At 45.1% G+C, this 20,489-nt stretch overlaps 1 protein-coding gene across 1 annotated transcript in view; it reads right to left on the minus strand.

Annotated features, from left to right (window-relative positions):
• LOC140188270 (low-density lipoprotein receptor-like) overlaps positions 1-20,489 on the minus strand; it is a 134,317-nt gene that overhangs the window by 14,090 nt on the left and 99,738 nt on the right. The window contains exons 10-11 of the mRNA XM_072244363.1: positions 18,798-18,932; positions 8,570-8,842 (exon numbers count right to left, since the gene is read on the minus strand). Coding sequence (XP_072100464.1) covers positions 8,570-8,842; positions 18,798-18,932 — 408 coding nt within the window. The remainder of the gene's footprint in view (positions 1-8,569; positions 8,843-18,797; positions 18,933-20,489) is intronic.

Consider the following 20,489-nt stretch of genomic DNA (forward strand, 5'->3'; position numbering starts at 1 on the left):
TTTACGACATTTCGGCTTATGAACCGTTTCATAGGAACGCTCTACCTTCGGATGGCGAGGGAAACCTGTGTTCTGTGGACAGACGAGACAAAAGAAGGTGCAGAATCTTTATGGGTTGAGCTAAGAAATAGCAGGAGTAAAAGGACCCTGATGGCAGTTATTTATAGGCCTCCAAACAGCTGCAGGGATGTGGACTACAAATTACAACTGGAAATAGAAAAGGCTTGTCAGAAGGGCAGTGTTATGATAATTGTAGGGGATTTTAACATGCGAGTAGATTGGGAAAATCAGGTCGGCACTGGATCTCAAGAGAGAGAATTTGTAGAATGTCTGCGAGATGGCTTTTTAGAACAGCTTGTTGTTGAGCCTACTAGGGGATCGGCTATACTGGATTGGGTATTGTGTAATGAACTGGAGGTGATTGGAGAGATTGAAGTGAAGGAACCCTTAGGAGGCAGTGATCGTAATATGATTGAGTTCACTGTGAAATTTGAAAAAGAGAAGCCGAAATCCGATGTGTCGGCATTTCAGTGGAGTAAAGGAAATTATAGTGGCATGAGAGAGGAACTGGCCAAAGTTGACTGGAAAGGGACACTGGCAGGAAGAACGGCAGAGCAGCAGTGGCTGGAGTTTATGCGACAAGTGAGGAAGGTGCAAGACAGGTATATTCCAAAAAAGAAGAAATTTTTGAATGGAAAAAGGATGCAACCGTAGCTGACAAGAGAAGTCAAAGCCAAAGTTAAAGCAATGGAGAGGGCATACAAGGAAGCAAAAATTAGTGGGAAGACAGAGGATTGGGAAGTTTTTAAAAGCTTACATAAGGAAACTAAGAAGGTCATTAAGAGGGAAAAGATTAACTATGAAAGGAAGCTAGCAAATAATATCAAAGAGGATACTAAAAGCTTTTTCAAGTATATAAGGAGTAAAAGACAGGTGAGAGTAGATATAGGACCGATAGAAAATGATGTTGGAGAAATTGTAATGGGAGATAAGGAGATGGCGGATGAACTGAACCAGTATTTTGCATCAGTCTTCACTGAGGAAGACATCAGCAGTATACCGGACACTCAAGGGTGGCAGGGAAGAGAAGTGTGCACAAGTGTGCACAAGTACTCAAGAAGCTGAATAGTCTAAAGGTAGATAAATCTCCCAAACCAGATGGAATGCACCCTTGTGTTCTGAAGGAAGTAGCTGTGGAGATTGCGGAGGCATTAGCAGTGATCTTTCAAAAGTCGATAGATTCTGGCACGGTTCCGGAGGACTGGAAGATTGCAAATGTCACTCTGCTATTTTAAGAAGGGGGCAAGGAAACAAAAAGGAAATTATAGACCTGTTAGCTTGACGTCGGTGGTTGGGAAGTTGTTGGAGTCGATTGTCAAGGATGAGGTTACAGAGTACCGGGAGGCATATGACAAGATAGGCAGAACTCAGCATGGATTCCTTAAAGGAAAATCCTGCCTGACAAACCTATTGCAATTTTTTGAGGAAATTACCAGTAGGCTAGACAAGGGAGATGCAGTGGATGTCGTATATTTGGATTTTCAGAAGGCCTTTGACAAGGTGCCACACATGAGGCTACTTAGAGCCCATGAAATTACGGGAAAGTTACATACGTGGATAGAGCGTTGGCTGATTGGCAGGAAACAGAGAGTGGGAATAAAGGGATCCTATTCTGGTTGGCTGCTGTTTACCAGTGGTGTTCCACAGGGGTCCGTGTTGGGGCCCCTTCTTTTTACATTGTACATCAACGATTTGGATTATGGAATAGATGGCTTTGTGGCTAAGTTTGCTGATGATACGAAGATAGGTGGAGGGGCCGGTAGTGCTGAGGAAACGGAGAGTCTGCAGAGAGACTTGGATAGATTGGAAGAATGGGCAGAGAAGTGGCAAATGAAGTACAATGTTGGAAAGTGTATGGTTATGCACTTTGGCAGAAAAAATAAATGGGTAGACTATTATTTAAATGGAGAAAGAACTCAAAGTTCAGAGATGCAACAGGACTTGGGAGTCCTCGGACAGGATATCCTTAAGGTTAACCTCCAGGCTGAGTTGGTGGTGAAGAAGGCAAATGCAATGTTGGCATTCATTTCTAGAGGAATAGAGTACAGGAGCAGGGATGTGATGTTGAGGCTCTATAAGGCGCTGGTGTGACCCCACTTGGAGTACTGTGGGCCGTTTTGGTCTCCTTATTTAAGAAAGGATGTACTGATGTTGGAGAGGGTACAGAGAAGATTCACTAGAATGATTCCGGGAATGAGGGGGTTAACATATGAGGAACGTTTGTCCGCTCTTGGACTGTATTCCTTGGAGTTTATAAGAATGAGGGGAGACCTCATAGAAACATTTCGAATGTTGAAAGGCATGGACAAAGCTGTTTTCCATGATGGGGGAGTCCAGTACAAGAGGGCATGACTTAAGGATTGAAGGGCGCCCATTCAGAACAGAAATGCAAAGAAATTTTTTTAGTCAGAGGGTGGTGAATCTATGGAATTTGTTGCCACGGGCAGCAGTGGAGGCCAAGTCATTGGGTGTATTTAAGGCAGAGATTGATAGGTATCTGAGTAGCCAGGGCATCAAAGGTTATGGCGAGAAGGCAGGGGAGTGGGACTAAATGGGAGAATGGCTGACTTCTGCTCCTTTGTCTTATGGTCTAAAAGTTGAACTTTTGGCAGAAATACACACTGCTATGTTTGGAGGAAAAAGGGCACTTCACATCAACACTAAAACTCATCACAACTGAAAAGCATCATGGTTTGGGCTGCTTTGCTGGCTCAGGACCTGGACAGCTTACAATCGTTGAGGGAACAATGAATTCAAAACTGTATCAAGACATTTTACAGGAGAATGTCAGGGTCGTGACTCATTACCTGAAGCTTCACACACGTTGGATGATGCAACAAGACAATGATCCGAAACACAAGAGTAAATCTACAATAGGATGGTTTAAAAAGAAGAAAATTCATGTTTTGGAACGACCAAGTCAGAGTCCAGACCTTAACCCAATCGAGATGCTGTGGCGTGACCTGAAGAGGGCTGTTCATGCAAGGTATCCGGGATGAACAGAAAGTTTTGTATGGAGGAACGGTCTAAAATTCCTCCTCGCCGATATGCAACTCTGATCAGCAGCTACAGGAAACATTTGGTGGAAGTTATTGCTGCTAAAGGAGGTTCCACCAGTTATTAAATACAAGGGTTCACACACTTTTTGCAGCCTGAACTGTGAATTATTAAACAATGTGTTCAATAAAGCAATGAAAAGTACAATTGTTTGTGCATTATTCATCTAGGCAGATTGTGTTTGTCTATTATTGTAACTTGGATGAAGATCAAACCACATTTTATGAGTAATTAATGCAGAAAACCAGCGTTCACAAACTTTTCCTTACAGCTGGATGTCAATGAAAAGAAACTGAAAGACCTTATCCCTGCACAGATGCTGTGCATTATAGTTTCTGAAAATAATAGTGATGATTCATATTTATAACTTAATTCATTGGTATATTTAATGTTTTTTTAAGACTAAACTTAAATTTAAAATTATCTTGTAATAAGAGCTACCATTATTCCAAGATAATAGTCCATTTTCCTGAATCAACCACTCCATTTAACAACGTAAACACGAGGAAATCTGTAGATGCTGGAAATTCAAGCAACACACACAAAATGCTGGTGAACGCAGCAGGCCAGGCAGCATCTCCAGGAAGAGGTACAGTCAACGTTTCAGGCCGAGACCCTTCGTCAGGACTAACTGAAAGAAGGATAGTAAAAGATTTGAAAGTGGTAGGGGGAGGGGGAGATCCGAAATGATAGGAGAAGACAGGAGGGGAAAGAATGGAGCTAAGAGCTGGAAAGTTGATTGGCAAAAGGGATACAAGGCTGGAGAAGGGAGAGGATAATGGGACTAGAAGCCTAGGGAGAAACAAAGGGGGAGGGGAACCCAGAGGAAGATGGAGGGCAGGCAAGGAGTGAGAGAGAGAGAGAGAGAGAGAGAGAGAGAGAGAGAGAATAAATAAATAAATAAATAAATAAATAAATAAATAAATAACGGATGGGGTACGAAGGGGAGGAGGGGCATTAATGTAAGTTAGAAAAGTCAATGTTCATGCCACCAGGTTAGAGGCTACCCAGACGGAATATAAGGTGTTGTTCCTCCAACCTGAGTGTGGCTTCATCTTTACAGTAGAGGAGGCCGTGGATAGACATATCAGAATGGGAATGGGATGTGGAATTAAAATGTGTGGCCACCGGGACATCCTGCTTTCTCTGGCGGACAGAGTGTAGGTGTTCAGCGAAACGATCTCCCAGTCTGCGTCGGGTCTCACCAATATATAGAAGGCCTGGACGCAGTATGTCACACCAGCCGACTCACACGTGAAGCGTCGCCTCACCTGAAAGGACTGTCTGGGGCCCTGAATGGTGGTGAGGGAGAAAGTTGTTAGGGCAGGTGTAGCACTTGTTCCGCTTACAAGGATAAGTGCCGAGAGGGAGATCGGTGGGAAGGGATGGGGGGACAAATGGACAAGGGAGTCACGTAGGGAGCGATCCCTGCGGAAAGCAGAAGGTGGGGGGGCGGGGGAAGATGTGCTTGGAGGTGGCGGAAGTTACGGAGAATTATATGTTGGACCCGGAGACTGGTGGGGTGGTAGGTGAGGACAAGGGGAACCCTATCCCTGGTGGGGTGGCGGGAGGCTGGAGCAGATGTGCATGAAATGGGAGAGATGCGTTTGACAGCAGAGTTGATGGTGGAGGAAGGGAAGCCCCTTTCTTTAAAAAATGAAGACATCTCCTTCGTTCTGGAATGAAAAGCCTCATCCTGAGAGCAGAAGCGGCGGAGACAGAGGAATTGCGAGAAGGGGATGGCATTTTTGCAAGAGACCTGGTGGGAAGAGGAATAGCCCAGATAGCTGTGAGAGTCCGTAGGCTCATAGTAGACATCAGTAGATAAGCTGTCTCCAGAGATAGAGACAGAAAGATCAAGGGGAGGGAGGTGTCAGAAATGGACCAGGTAGATTTGAGGGCAGGGTGAAAGTTGGAGGCAAAGTTAATGAAGTCAACGAGCTCAGCATGCGTGCAGGAAGCAGCGCCAATGCAGTTGTCAATGTGGCGAAGGAAAAGTGGGGGACAGATACCAGTATAGGCTTGGAACATGGACTGTTCCACAAAGCCAACAAAAAGGCAGGCATAGCTAGGACCCATACGGGTGCCCATAGCTACACCTTTAGTTTGAAGGAAGTGGGAGGAGCCAAAGGAGAAATTATTAAGAGTAAGGACTAATTCCGCTAGACAGAGGGGAGTGGTCGTACAGGGGAAATGGTTAGGTCTGGAATCCAAGAAGAAGCAGAGAGCTTTGAGACCTTCCTGATGGGGGATGGAGGTATATAGGGACTGGACATCCATGGTGAAAATAAAGCAGTGAACTTAAAATCATCAAAAAAAATTCAGGGCGTGAGAAGTGTCACGAATATAGGTGGGAAGGGATTAAACAAGGGGGGATAAAACAGCGTCGAGGTATGCAGAAATGAGTTCGGTGGGGCAGGAGCAAGCTGAGACAATGGGTCTACCTGGACAGGCAGGTTTGTGGAACTTGGGTTGGAGGTAGAAACGGGAAGTGCGGGGTGTGGGAACTATGAGGTTGGTGGCAGTGGACAGGAGATCCCCAGAGCTGATAAGGTTGGTGATGGTGTGGGAGACAATAGCCTGGTCCTCCTTATTGGGCTCATGATTGAGGGGTAAATAAGAGGAGGTATCCGCGAGTTGTCGCTGTGCCTCAGCAAGGTAGAGGTCAGTACGCCAGACTACAACAGCACCCTCCTTATCAGCGGGTTTTATAGTAAAGTTAGGATTGGTGCAGAGGGAGTGGAGAGCAGAGCGCTCAGAAGGAGAGAGGTTGGAATTGGAACAAGGTGTGGTGAAGTTGAGATGGTTGATGTCCCGTCAGCAGTTAGCAATAAAGAGATCCAGAGCAGGCAGAAGACCAGAGCTGTGTGTCCATGAACAGGAGGAGGGTTGAAGTCGGGAGAAGGGGTCGTCGGTGGGAGTAGGAGAGTCCTTGCCAAAGAATTAGGCTCGAGGACGGAGCCAGCGGAAGAAGAGTTCAGCATCATGGCGAACACGGAACTTGCTGAGGTGTGGGCAAAGGGGGACAAAGATAAGGCTCTTACTGAGGACAGAGCGCTCTGCCTCAGAGAATTGAAGGTCGGAGGGGATGGTAAAGACCCAGCACGGATGAGAGTTGGGATCAGAGGGGGGAGGGGGAGGGAGGCTGGTGGTATCAGTGGAGAGGGGAGGGTTGGGGTGAAAGGAAGATGGAGCCTCTAAGCGTCCAGGAGCTGAAGATGGGATCTGAGGGAGATGGGGTTGCAGAGTGGTGGTGGGGGAAGGGGAGACGGGAGTCACAATAGCAGCACGTGAAGACCCGGCCTGGAGTTCAAGGCTGGAGTCGCAGTTGGAGGTTGCACAATCGCTTTGAAGGTGTCCATGGTCGTTGGAACCCGCATTGATGGTGCTGGAGCCCGGGTTTTGAATATGCTCTGGGTCGGTAAGGCCACCACGATCGGCGGCAGGGGCTGCAATCCAAAGTTCATGCCTGCTAGCGTCGGGGCCAGCAGGTTCTGGGGTCTGCAGATGGAAGATCTTGCGATCCTTGCCTAACATGACAAAGTGAAAGAAACGGCAATTGCACGCATGGATCTGACAGAGGATGAACTAACGGGCAGGTCCATTACAAACGGCGAAGAAAGTGTCCCGGAGGTGTGGAAGGGTCTGGGATAGGGACACCAAGTACCTCCTCATGGCAGAGAGAGTCGCCTTCAGAGCTTGACGGGAGAAGTGGCGAGAGGCAGAGTCAATAAAATGTGAGTACCTGGGATCCTTAGAAGGTCCAAATTGAGAGGCTCGAAAATGAATCCTTAAGCCACCTGGAGTAAGTTGGCGGCGGAGACACATTCCAAGGGAGGATATATGGCTGAAGTAACGGGTCTGGGTCAGAGTGTGGTTGAAAAGTTGAAGGGTCAAAGAAATTATAGATGGGGAGCAGTGAGAGAGGGTTTCACTAAACTCCCGAAGAGAAGATTTAAACTCCTTCGGTGTAGGCATCACTGGAAGAGGCTTCGCAGTAGTGATTTTAAAATGCAAACACAAGGAAATCTGCAGATGCTGGAAATTCAAGCAACACACACAAAATGCTAGTGGAACACAGCAGGCCAGGCAACATCGATAGGAAGAAGTACAGTCAACGTTTCGGGCTGAGACCCTTCGTCAGGACTAACTGAAAGAAGAGATAGTAAGAGATTTGAAAGTGAACTGGGGGGGGGGGGGAGATCCAAAATGAAAGGAGACGACAGGAGGGGATTCGAAATGATAGGAGAGGACAGGAGGGGGTCCATTTAACATTCTGGCATCTTATTTGACCTCAGTCCAAGCTTCCAACTTTCACCCAGAAAAATGCCTGTTATTGGCCAATCTCCAGTGAAACGCTCATTTATTCTTTAGACCCATCCAGACAAGACACTCCAATGCTTTTTGACTGGCTTTTCTGCACTCAGTCGCATCTTGTCCACTAATCGTATCCTGTCACATAGCAAGTACAACATACAGTGCAGCTGTGGCCCCACTCCCATGCAATTGAGTACTACAGTGTTCATTAGAACGGAAGCTACACAGCATTACACAGAACTCTCTACATATCTCTGACTGAACCAGATCCCAGATGAACTGGGAAAGTGGGCCACAAAATGGCAGATGGCATTTAACTCTGACAAGTGCAAGGTGCTACATTTTGGTCAGTTAATCCAGGGTACGATTTGCATTGTAAATGGCAGGGACCTGGAGAAGATTATAGGAGACAGTCCCCAGGATAGAGGTACACAATTCCCTGAAGGTGGAGATACAGGCAGACAGAGTAGTAAAGGCAGCATTTGGCATGCTGGCTTTCATCAGTCAGGGCATGAGTACAGGAGCTGTGACGTCATGTTCAACAGTAAACATTGTTAGTGAGACCACAGTAAGTAATATGTACAGTTCCTGACTCCCAGTTGTAGGAGGATGTCATTAGCTGGAAGATTCATATGGATGCTATCAGGACTGCAGGACTTAAATTACAAGAGACTGAACAGGCTGGGACTGTTCTTCTTGGAGCATAGAAGGCTGAAAGGTATATAAAATTGTGAAGGGCATAGATAAGATGGATGGTCACACTCACTTTTGCAGGATAGAGGAGACTGAAGCTAGAGGACATAGATTTAAGGTGAGAGTGGAAAGATGTATGAAGGACCCAAGGGGCAACTTCATCACACACAACGTGGTGAGTATATGAAATGAACGGCCCGAGGAGGGTAGAATTACAATGTTTAAAACACAGCTTGACAGGTAGATGGATAGGAAAGGTGTGAAAGGATATGGTCCAATCAGTCAAAGAGATTAATGTCTTGGTCAACATGGATGAGCTGTTTCCATACTGTCTTACTCTAACACAGTTCAATCTGTACGTGGCACTACACGATTCCTCATAACTTCACCTTTCTTCCTTTAACATGTCATTTCAAGACAAGCAATAAAATTAAAAACTTGCCTATCGCTGCAATAATCCCAACAGATACTGAATCAAAATTGCTCAGATCAGCTCCATTGGATTTCTCCTCCTGGGACACGCCAGAATCTGCTCCCTCCTCCTGGGACACGCCGGAATCCACTCCCTCCTCCTGGGTCATGCTGGAATCCACTCCCTCCTCCTGAGTCATGCTGGAATCCGCTCCCTCCTCCTGGGACACACCGGAATCCGCTCCCTCCTCCTGGGACACACCAGAATCCGCTCCCTCCTCCTGGGATGGACTCCAATTCACCTCTAGAAATGGATGCAGAAAATCCCTTTGTTAATCCTTGGAAAGGTAGTAATGGGGCCAGAACGGCCATCCAACTCACAGGCTCAAGTTCATAAATCTTTGCATGTGATTTAACAAGGTCATTGAAACCACCATTAGTAATGTAAAGATGAAAAGGCAAGCTGGAATCCAGCATATACCGACTCCTGAAGACAGGAGCACTCACAAGCTCTGACACTGAAGGAATGGACCAATACTCAGTGTCTGGAAATCAATGTTAGGGAGGATTTTGAAGTTATGTAAGTATAAGATATTAATTCAAACAAGAACCAGTCTTCAGTGCTATGGCAAGTATAAGTAAGTTCAGGAAGTTTGCAATTAGTTCTCAGTTTCTATTGTAAATTGTAGTCACAACATTTCGGGGCTTGTCTGGGATACGCTTATAGTGTAGCCAGTGACTTCAGCAGCCTCAGGGGGTGAGTTGTTTTTTTTTTTTTTTAAGATTAGCACCCACACTTAGATCTGTTTAGGTCAACAACCACGGCGGAGAATTGAAGTGCATCTGTCTGTCTGTTTCTACTCTCTTCTGGGACCAGCTACCAGTGACAGCGCTTGGTAGCTTGTCAAGACAGGGCCACCAATTGTGAAAGGTGGTTACTGAGCGTTCGGGATGCCAGAGGGTGAGTATTACTTGTTTGGTGGGCAATGGATTAAGTGTAGTGTGCCTACTGCGAACACTTGGGTGGTGCGGGAGGTACTGATAGAAGGTGGGTAAATACTCGTTTGTGTGTGTATGACTGTGTGTAACAGGCAATAGTGCAGAGATATTTAACTATCTACTTAAAAGGGATACAGTCACATCACGGACTCAATTAGGAAGAGGGGATAACTGCATTCTCCATACACTTGAGAAGGTTGAACAGAAGATGGACAAAGATGGACAACTGGAACATCCAATCAAAGAGGAAGGGAGACAAAGCAGCAGTCATTCTATGTCATGTATATTTGTAAGAGAGAACAAAGTGCCCGGAATCACATGTGTACAAACATTAGAGCTACAGAAGGAAAGGATGAACACAGAAAATAATGACACAGTGTACATGTAGAGCAGGACAGATTGAAGGAACAGTTAGAATACTATGGGAATACTCAGGGCTGGGCAATCCAGGGAGGCACGATTCAGTATTCCTGAAAATGCTTAAGAGATCAAGAGGTTTTGGACTTAGGGTAACTGTGGGATCCACCTACTCCACAATAGTCTCAGGTGCTGGGGAAATAGACCGAAAGAGATTGAAGAGAGGCCGTAATGTGGCTGCAGTAGATAGAGCTGCTGCAAGGATACCGAGGACTTGCTTTGTGTGCCAGCAACTGCAGCAGCTAGCACAGGACTGCCAGAACAGACATAGAAGGGTAAAGGAGATGGTTTGCTACAGCTATGAGCTCTCAGGCCATAGTCAAAAGCAATGTTGTTAGATGGTGTGACAGGCAGAAAGCACAACAGAATCTTCTCTACCCACACTGAGCAGATTATAGAACTAGTAGAAACAGCATCCAAGTCAGGGAAGATATCAGCTGCCCCCATTGCCAGTAGTGGTCATCCACGGATGTACACAAGAGCTTTAAAAAAAAGAGGGGGCAGCAATGTGACTTGTTGGACACAGGACCTTCAGTATCCATAACAAGATTGTGAACTAGTCAGAATTGACTTGATTACAGGTCATATAATCAGAATTCTACAGATCAGAGATTTGAATTTGAGAAAGCTCAGAAGACATTGGAATTTTGGTTGATGTGGAGACAGTTCTGTTTGCTTGTCCATGAACTATAATTTCCAGCATTCTTTGTTTCAAATGCTTAAGGTCTAAGATTCTGGAAGGTGGAAGAAACGTTTAAGCTTTGAGAGAAAGTAACTAAAATATGAATGGCTTGAGTTGAAAATATGCGTGAAGTGGGACAAAAGGGGAAGAGAATGCATGAGTGATTGTAAAGTTTACCATGAGTTTATTAAATCTGTATTGAAGGGTGTTTGAATTAATCCAAGAGGATGTGAAATGAATTTACAGGATTTACTTTAAGAGGCAGTCTCTGAGAAATGTGAGTGTGTAAGAGTGAGAGTGCATGTGTGCGAGGGAGGGGGCCACATTCATCCATCTTTTCTTTTCTTTTGTTCTTTGGAATGTGTTATTGTGTGCTAAATGTTTCCTCCAAGTATTTTTCTGTATATCGGTTAAGCTTCAGAAGGATGAAAAGTACAAGTTTTCTCTTATCTGTATTTTAAGGTTTTGTCTATTTACTTATTTGCTTTGGAATTGACATTGGACGGGGGGGAGAGGGGACGGGGGGAGGGGGAGGGGGAGGGGGAGGGGGAGGGGGAGGGGGAGGGGGAGGGGGAGGGGGAGGGGGAGGGGGAGGGGGAGGGGGAGGGGGATGGGGGAGGGGATGGGGGGAGGGGATGGGGGGAGGGGGAGGGGGGAGGGGGAGGGGGGGAGGGGGAGGGGGGGAGGGGGAGGGGGAGGGGGAGGGGGAGGGGGACTTGAATTCCACACTGGCCATGGAAAATCCAGGTTAAGATGATGGAAATGTGAGTGTCTGGGTTCTGCATACCAGATGCCCCCAGTTCAGAAAGAATTTGGCATTTTGGAAAAGCCTTGTGTTTATGTCCAGATCTAGCAAGGCAACCAGTTGAAACACGGGACTCAAGTTAAACTGTACGACTCACCTTTTGGTCAACCTCAAAGGTAGAACGAAGGATCAAGTCCATAAGACATAGGAGCAGGATTAGGCTACTCGGCCCATTGTGTCTGCTCCACCATTCCATTTTGGCTGATCCCAGATCCCACTCAACCCCATACACCTGTCTTCTCACCATATCATTTGATGCCCTGACTGTTCAGGAAACAATCAACTTCCACCTTAAATATACGCAAGGACCTGGCCTCCACCGGAGTCTGTGGCAGAGTATTCCACAGATTCACTACTCTCTGGCTAAAAAAATTGCTACTTACCTCTGTTCTGAAAGGTCACCCCTCAATTTTGAGGCTGTGCCCTCTAGTTCTGGATACCCCCACCATAGGAAACATCCTCTCCACATCCACCTTATCGAGTTCTTTCAACATCCCGCAGGTTTCAATGAGATTCCCCCACCCCCCAACATTCTTCTAAATTCCAGTGAGTACAGGCCCAAAGCTGCCAAACTCTCCTCATACGTTAACTCCTTCATTCCCAGAATCATCCTTGTGAACCTCCTCTGGATTCTCTCCAATGACAACACAGCCCTTCTGAGATATGGACTAAAAACTGTTGACAATACTCCAAGTACAGCCTGACTAGTGTCTTTATAAAGGCTCAGCATTATCTCCTTGCTTTTATATTCTATTCCCCTTGAAATAAATGCCAACATTGCAATTGATTTCTTTACCACAGACTCAACCCATAAATTAACCTTGTGGGAGCCTTGCACAAGGACCCCCAAATCCGTCTGCACCTCTGATGTGAGAACCTTCTCCCCATTTAGGTGATAGTCTACACTATTGATCCTTTTACCAAAATACATTATCATACAGTTCCCAACACTGTATTCCATCTGCCACTCCCCCCCATTCTTCCAATTCGTCCAAGTCCTGCTGCAATTGCATTGTTTCCTCAGTACTATCCACCCCTCCACCTATCTTTGTATCACCAGCAAACTTGGCCACAAAGCCATCAATCCCATTATCTAAATCATTGATAAAGAACGTGAAAAGTAGCTGTCCCAAAACTGACCCCTGAGGACCACCACTAGTTCACCGGCAGCCAACCAGAAAAAGCCCCTTTTATTCCCCGCTCGCTCCCTCCTGCATGTCAGCCATTCCACTCTCCATGCCAGCATCTTTCCTGTAATGGCATGGGATTTTCTCAGTTCTCCAGGACCATGCTAGAATCAAGTGATTCTTGAAAGATCATGACCAATGCATAAGTTATCTCTTCAGCAACCTCTCTCTGGACTCTGGGATGTAGTCCATCTGGTCAAGATGACTTATCCACCTTAAGACCTTTGAGTATGCCTAGAACTTTTTTCCTTTGGAAATCTACAGCACATTACAGACCCTTCGGCCCACAATACTGTGCAGGCAACATCCTCATAAATTTCCTCTGCACTCTTTCTATAGTACCCACATCCTTTCTGTAGTGAGGTGACCAGAAATGAACAAAGTACTCCATATGGGGTCTGACCAAGGCCTGAAATAGCTGTAACATTACCTTACGGCTCTTGAACTCAATCCCATGGTTGATGAATGCCAACAGACCACATACATTCTTAACAACACTGTCAACCCGCAAGGCAGCTTTCAGTGGCCTGTGGACATGGACCCCAAGATCTCTCTGACCCTCCACAACACCAAGACTCTTACCATTAATACTATATTCTGTCTTCAAGTTTGACCCATCAAAATGAATCACTTCACACTTATCTGGGTTGAACTCCATCTACCACTTCTCAGCCCAGTTCTGCATCCTATCGATGTCCTGCTGTAACCTCTGAAAACCCTCCAGACTATCCACAACACCTCCAACTTTTGTGTCATCAGCAAACCTACTAATTCACCCTTCTATTTCATCATCCAGGTCATTTATAAAAAAATCACAAAGAGGCAGCATCCCAGAACAGATCCCTGCGGAATACCACGGGTCACCAACCCACATGCAGAATACAAACCATCTACAACCATCCTCTGCCTTCTATCTAATTCTGGATCCACAAAGCAAGGTCTCCTCGGATCCCAAGTCTCCTTACACTTTGAATGCGCCTTGCATGGAACCTTATCAAATGCCTTACTGAAATCCATATACACTACATCCACTGCTCTACCTTTATCAAAGTGTTTTGTTACATTCTCAAAGAATTCAATCAGGCTCGTAAGGAACGACCTGCCCTTGACAATGCCATGCTGACGATCCCTAACCAGATTATGTCTCTTCAAGTGCTTATAAATCCTGTCCCTCAGGATCTTCTCCAACAACTTGCCCACCACTGAATTAAGACTCACTGGTCTATAATTTCCTGGGTTATCACTACTCCCTTTCTTGAACAAGGGAACAACATTTGCAACCCTCCAATCCTCCGGTACTTCTCCTGTCCCTATTGATGATGCAAAGATCATCGCCAGGGGCTCAGCAATGTCCTCCCTTGCCTCCCACAGTAGCCCAGGGTACATCTCACCTGGTCCCGACAACTTATCTAACTTAATGCTTTTCAAAAGCTCCAGCAGATCCTGTTTCTTAATGTCTATATGCTCAAGCACTTCAGCCCACTATAAGTCATCCCCACAATTGCCAAGGTCACTTTCCCTGGTGAATACTGAAGCAAGGTACTCATTAAATACCTCCGCTACCTCCTTTGACTCCATGCACGATTCCACCATCACTCCTGATTGGTCCTATTCTCACAGGGCTCACCCTCTTGCTCTTCACATACTTGTAGAATGCCTTGGGGTTTTCCTTAATCCTGCTTGCTATGGCCTTCTCATGGCTCCTTCTTGCTCTCCTAATTTCATTCTTAAGCTCCTTCCTGGCAACCTTGTAATTTTCTACAACTCTTTTCAGTACCTAGTTTCTTGAATCTTTCATAAGCTTTCCTTTTCTTCTTAACTAGATTTTCCACATCCTTTGTACACCATGGTTCTTTTACCCTGCCATCCTCTCCCTGCCTCAATGGAACATACCTATGCAGAACTCCATGCTAATGTTCCCTGAACATCTGCTACATTTGTGCCGTGCATTTCCCTGAGAATATCTGCTCTCAAGTTCCTACCTAATAGCATCTTATTTCCCCCTACCCCAATTAAATGTTTTCCCAAGGGCTTCAGCACTACGGTTAAGGAGATAAGAGTTGTGATCACTACCTCCAAAGTTCTCTCCCACCAAGAGATCTGACACCTGACCAGGTTCATTCCCAATACCAGATCAAGTACAGCCTTTCCTCTAGTTGGCTTATCTACCTATTGCATCAGGAAACCTTCCTGAACACACCTAACAAACTCCACACCATCTAAATCCCTTGCTCTAGGGAGATGCCAATCAATATTAATAAAGTTAAAATCTCCCATCACAACAACCCTATTATTATTGCACCATTCCAGAATCTGCCTCCCTATCTGCTCCTTGATGTCCCTGTCACTATTGGTGGGTCTATAAAAGACACCCAGTAGAGTTATTGCCCCCTTCCTGTTTCTGACTTCCACCCACACTGACTCAGTAGACAATCTCTCCATGACTTCCTCTTTATCTGGAGCTATGATACTATACTTGATTAGCAATGCCACGTCCCCACCTCTTCTGCCTCCCTCCCTGTCCTTTTTGAAAAATCTAAAGCCTGGCACACACAGCAGCCATTCCTGGCCGAGACATCCAAGTTCCTATAATGGCCACAACACCATAGTCCCATGTATTGATCCATGCTCTAAGTTCATCCACCTTGCTTATGATACTCCTTGCATTAAAATAGTCACATCTCAAACCATCAGGCTGAGTGCATCTTTGCTCTATCATCTGCCTATCCTTCCTCACAAGCTCCCTGTAAACTGTCTCTGCTTGTGCGCCAACTGTCTCATCCTCTGCCTCATCAATGACTTATGTCATTGTAACTGTTGAAACTATAAGAATCACATATACTTACAATTGATCGAAAGGGTATATAAAATGTGATGTACTTTGTGTTTGTGAACCTCTACGAAGAATGTCTCCAGAATGATGCCTGCTTGTTGTAATTAATAAAGATTTTTACGAGGGGTTATTGATAAGTTCGTGGCCTAAGGTAGGAGTCAAATTTAGAAAACCTGGCATATTTATTTTTCCTACATTTACACACTTAGTCCAGCGGTCGTGGAGCATATGAATCCCTTCTTTGTAGAAGTCGGCGTCTAGAACCTCCAGACGTGGTCCACAGCAGGGGTGATTGATAAGTTTGTGGCCTAAGGTAGAAGGAGATGAGTTATTAACTTCAAACTTTCTGCATTTTCACTCAAAGAGTTGAACTACATCTGCATGAAACAAGAGCGGTATAATTCATCTCCTTCTGCCTTAGGCCACGAACGTATCAATCGCCCCTGCTATGGACCACCTGGAGGTCCAAGACGCTCTCATTACATGCACGTGCAGTTCAATTCTTTGCGTGATAATGCAGAAAGTTTGAATTTAATAACTCATTTCCTTCTACCTCGGCCAAGAACTTATCAATCACTCCTGCTGTGGACCACTTCTACAAAAAAAGGGATCTGCATGCTCCATGACCGCTGGACTAAGTGTGTACATGTAGGAGGGGACTATGTTGAAAAATAAATGTGCTAGGTTTTCTAAAATTGACTCTTTCTACCTTAGGCCACGAACTTATCAATCACCCCTCGTATATCACCAGCTTCAGTCTCTCTCCGGTGACTTCAATCACAGTGAAGTTCAAGTTTAATTGTCATTCAACCATATATGAATACTCATGAATCCAGCCAAACCAAACAACGTCACAACACTAGCCTATTCCTACAAGCACAGTGGTTAGCATGACCCTATTATCTCTGTAGAATGGGAGGTCACAGAGAGTGCCGGAGATGGTTCCTTGCAGAGTTTACATGCCAGTTTTAAAGAGGAGCAGTGACTGTCAGGACTTGTCTGCAGAGCAGAGAAAGCTTGCATTATTAGTAACTTAGCAAAGGCCAATACCAAGTTTGGTTTAAGCACAGCAGCCATTATGTGAATGGGCCGGTTTTGGCTCAACAGGCCTCAGGGTGCTGAATCTTATTTATTTGATTGCAGAACTTAAGCTTGGGAAGACAGAGCCAAAGGTATAACAAGTATAGGCAGGGGAATGCTTCTCCTCTAAGATGTGGGATTGCAGGGTACTTAACAGTCTTCCCGATGACTACATCTGCAGGAAGTGCACCCAATTTCAGCTCCTGGCTAACAAGGTCAAGGAACTGGAGCTGCAGCTGGATGTACTCAGGACCACCTGGGAGGCTGAAAGCCTCACAGATGAAACTTTGAAGTGGTCACACCCAGAGTACAGAGGGCAAGTCATGTATGCTTCTTGATGAGGTAAAGAGGGCGATTGATGAAGGTAGAGCTGTGGATGTTGTCTACATAGATTTTAGAAAGGCAGTTGACGGGCCGGCTGATGGCACAATGACATCGGCGCCGGACCCGGGAGCGGAGATTCCCAGGTTCGAAACCAGTCCGGTCCGCTCCCGAGTACGCTTTCCATCCGTGCCGGATTGAGTGTCGAGATCGCAACTCAACCTCGTAAAATAAAGAGAGAAATACTGTGTCTGTGTGGGGAGTGGCACACCACACAGTCTCTCTCTCTCTCTCTCACTTCGTGCCTTGTAAAAGCCATGAAAATTATGGACGTACGCACGCACAGACTCACACGCATGCAGGCACACGCCAAAAAAAAAAAAAAACAGAAAGGCAGTTGACATGGTCCTCATGGGAGACTTATCCAGAAGATTAAGATGCATGGGGTCCATGGTGAATAGTGATCGTTAGTGGGTAGTGATCGAAGGGACTTATTCTAGCTGGAAGTCTGTGATTACTGATCACTGTGTTCCAAGTGATCTGTACTGGGATCTCTGCTGTTTATGATGCATATAATAAGATTGGTGGTGTTGTGCAGAACACTGGCAAAGAATACAGTGGGATATAGACCTGTTACAGATACGGGCAGAGAAACGGCAGATGAAATTTAACCTGCACCTTGTTAAGTTAAATGCAAAGAGACAGTGTACTGTTAAAGGCAAGTCCTTTGATAGTGTTGATAAGCAGAGGGATCTTGGGGTCCAAAAGCTTATAGGTCCCAGAAAATGGCTACACAGCGTGAAAAGGTGGTCAGAAGGCACATGGTACAGTTGCTTTTATTAGGCAAGACACTGAGTTCAAAAGTCAGGAAGTTACACTGTAGCCTTATAAAACTCTAGCTAGGCTACATCTAGAGTACTACGTACAAATCTGGTCAGAAGGGTGTCAAGGTTTTGAAGAAGGTGCAGAAGAGGTTTACCAGAATGTTGCCTGGATTAGAGAGCACGTGCCCCTACGATGAAGTCAAACAAACCTGGGTTGTTCTCTCTGGAGTGACAGAGGCTGAGAGGAAATCTGATAGGGGTTTGTAAGATTATGAGAGACATAGACAGAGTACACAAATAGTACCTTTTTTCACCATATTGAAATACCTAATACCAGAGGGCATGCATTTAAATTGAGAGGGGCTAATTTTTAAGGGCAAGTGTTTTTTTTTTAAACAGTGATGGGTGCCTGGAATGCACATACATTAAGGACTTTCAAAGATAGACACATGAATGAGGGGAAAATGGATGGAAATGCACATTGTGTAGGCAGAAGACATTAGTTTAGTAAGCTATTTAGTAACTGAATTGTTTTGACACAACATTATGGGCCGTACTGTCCTATGTTCTATGATAGGTCAGGAAATAGGAGTTCTAACTTCAATTCTGAAGCTGTCTGTAAGAAGTTTTTACGTCCTTCCTTTGTGGATTTCCTCTGTAGTTCTGGTTTCCTCCCACATTCCAAAGATGTACCAGTAAGTAGGTTAATTGATTGTTGTAAATTGTCCTGTGACCAGGCTAAGGTTAAAGAGGTGGGTTGCTGGGCACTATGTTGGGCCAACAGGGCCTGTTCTGTGCTGTATCTCTAGATAAAAAACAAACAAACATACACCTAACTTGCAAGTGCCCAGTGCAGCAATGCCATGTTCCTTCTCTGGTCCCTAACGTCCTGGATCATGTCCTATCACACTTACCTTGACTCATCATCCACCTTGCCCGAACTACCAATGGGTCCTCACCTAGCGTGATCTGTGCCCCTCAATGCATCATTGTCTCAGCACCATCTTTGGACCTACTGTGGGCCCCTGTCCCCACAAAGACTTTAAACTATATTAAAGCGGGCCTATCCCATAAATTGATTATTCTTAGTTCAAGTACTCATTTAGCTTACCCACTCTACATCCATGTCCAGTCTCGTCAGGTTTCAGGTTGTCTGGGCAAAGGCATGCATAGTGCTGAGGAATGTGAGCTGCCGGCACACAAAGGGACTCACAGTCTGCACGATCTTCAATACACCAGTTCTTTCCTGTTTCAGAACACCAGAAAGAAATGAAGGTAAGTATACACATTAGAATCCATAGTAGATTTTTGTTATAATTGCTGTACAGATACTCACACCAGGGACTGCTTGACCAGTTCAGTGTTCCTGGCATTTTCTGCTTTTGTGGTGGGCTTTTTAAAGGTATAGAAAGCTTTTCAGAGCACCTGACAATAGGAATTTATTTTGCTCTATATTATTGTGCTCTACAGAACAATGAGTTGTGCATTCTACTAATCAATTATTTAATAAATAAAAACAATAACTATCATTTTTTTCAAAGTTCAAAGTAAATTTATTATCAAGGTACATATGTATCACCATATACAAATCTGAGATTGCGTTGCTGGCATACACAATAAATCCCAGAAACACAATAAATGAAAGACTGCAACCAACTAGTGTGCAAAAGACAACTGTGCAAATACAAAAGGAAAAAGATCGATTAGTATTCAGAACATGAGATGAAGAGACCTTGAAAGTGAGTCCATAGGTTGTGGGAACAGTTCAGTGATGGGGCGAGTGAAGTTGAGTGAAGTTATCCCCTCTGGTTCAAGAGCCTGATGGTTGAGGGGTAGTAACTGCTCAACATGGTGGTGTGAGCCCTGAGGTTCCTGTACCTTCCTGATGACAGCAGTGAGAAGAGAGCATGGCTTGGATGGTGGGGGTCCCTGATGACAGGTGTCTCTTTCCTGCAACAGTGCTCCATGTAGATGCGCCCAGTGGGGGTGAGGGATTTACCAGTGATGGATTGGGCCATATCCACTACTTTTTGTAGTATGTTTCATTCAAGGACATTGGGGTTTCCATTCCAAGTGATGCAGCCAAATACTCTCCACCACAGATCTATAGAAGTTTGTCAAAGTTTTAGATGACTTGACGAATCTTCGTAAACTTCCAAGGAAGTAGAGGCACTGCCGTGCTTTCTTTGTAATGGCTCTTCAGTGCTTGGCCCAGGACAGGTCCTCTGAAATAATAGCACCGAAGAATTAAAAGTTGCTGGCCCTCTCCACCTCTGATCCTGTCTCATTGACCTCTGATTTCCTCTTGAAGTCAGTAATCAGCTCCTTGGTCTTGCTGACATTGAGTGACAGATTGTTGTTGTGGCACCACTTCCCTCCTATACAAATGATTTGTCACCTCCTCTGATTCAGCTAATGATAGTGCTGTTGTTATTAAACTTATGGCATTGGCATTGTGCCTAGCCTCACAGTCATAAGTATAAAGTGAAGGGAGCATTTTGAAATGGGCTGGAAAAGTTCCTCACCTCTCTGCTGCCAGAAATGTTATGCAAGTCCCAGAGAGAATCCAAAAATTCCCAAGCCTCTAGGATAATGACCTAGGGACAATTACTGTACTATCAGCAGTGGTTAAGGGAACAGGATTTCAAGTCACACTGGCAAATTATGATAGTTATATATTTCCTGTTGTTTGGAATAGAACACAACCAAAACATTCAAGGAAAATCAATCGTGAGATACCTTAAGAAAATTAGAGAAATGGAGTTGGAAGCTATTGAAAGGACTATATCCTCCAGCAGGACTT

The sequence above is a fragment of the Mobula birostris genome, chromosome 26, assembly GCF_030028105.1.
Source record: "Mobula birostris isolate sMobBir1 chromosome 26, sMobBir1.hap1, whole genome shotgun sequence".
NCBI classification, from domain to species: domain Eukaryota; kingdom Metazoa; phylum Chordata; class Chondrichthyes; order Myliobatiformes; family Myliobatidae; genus Mobula; species Mobula birostris.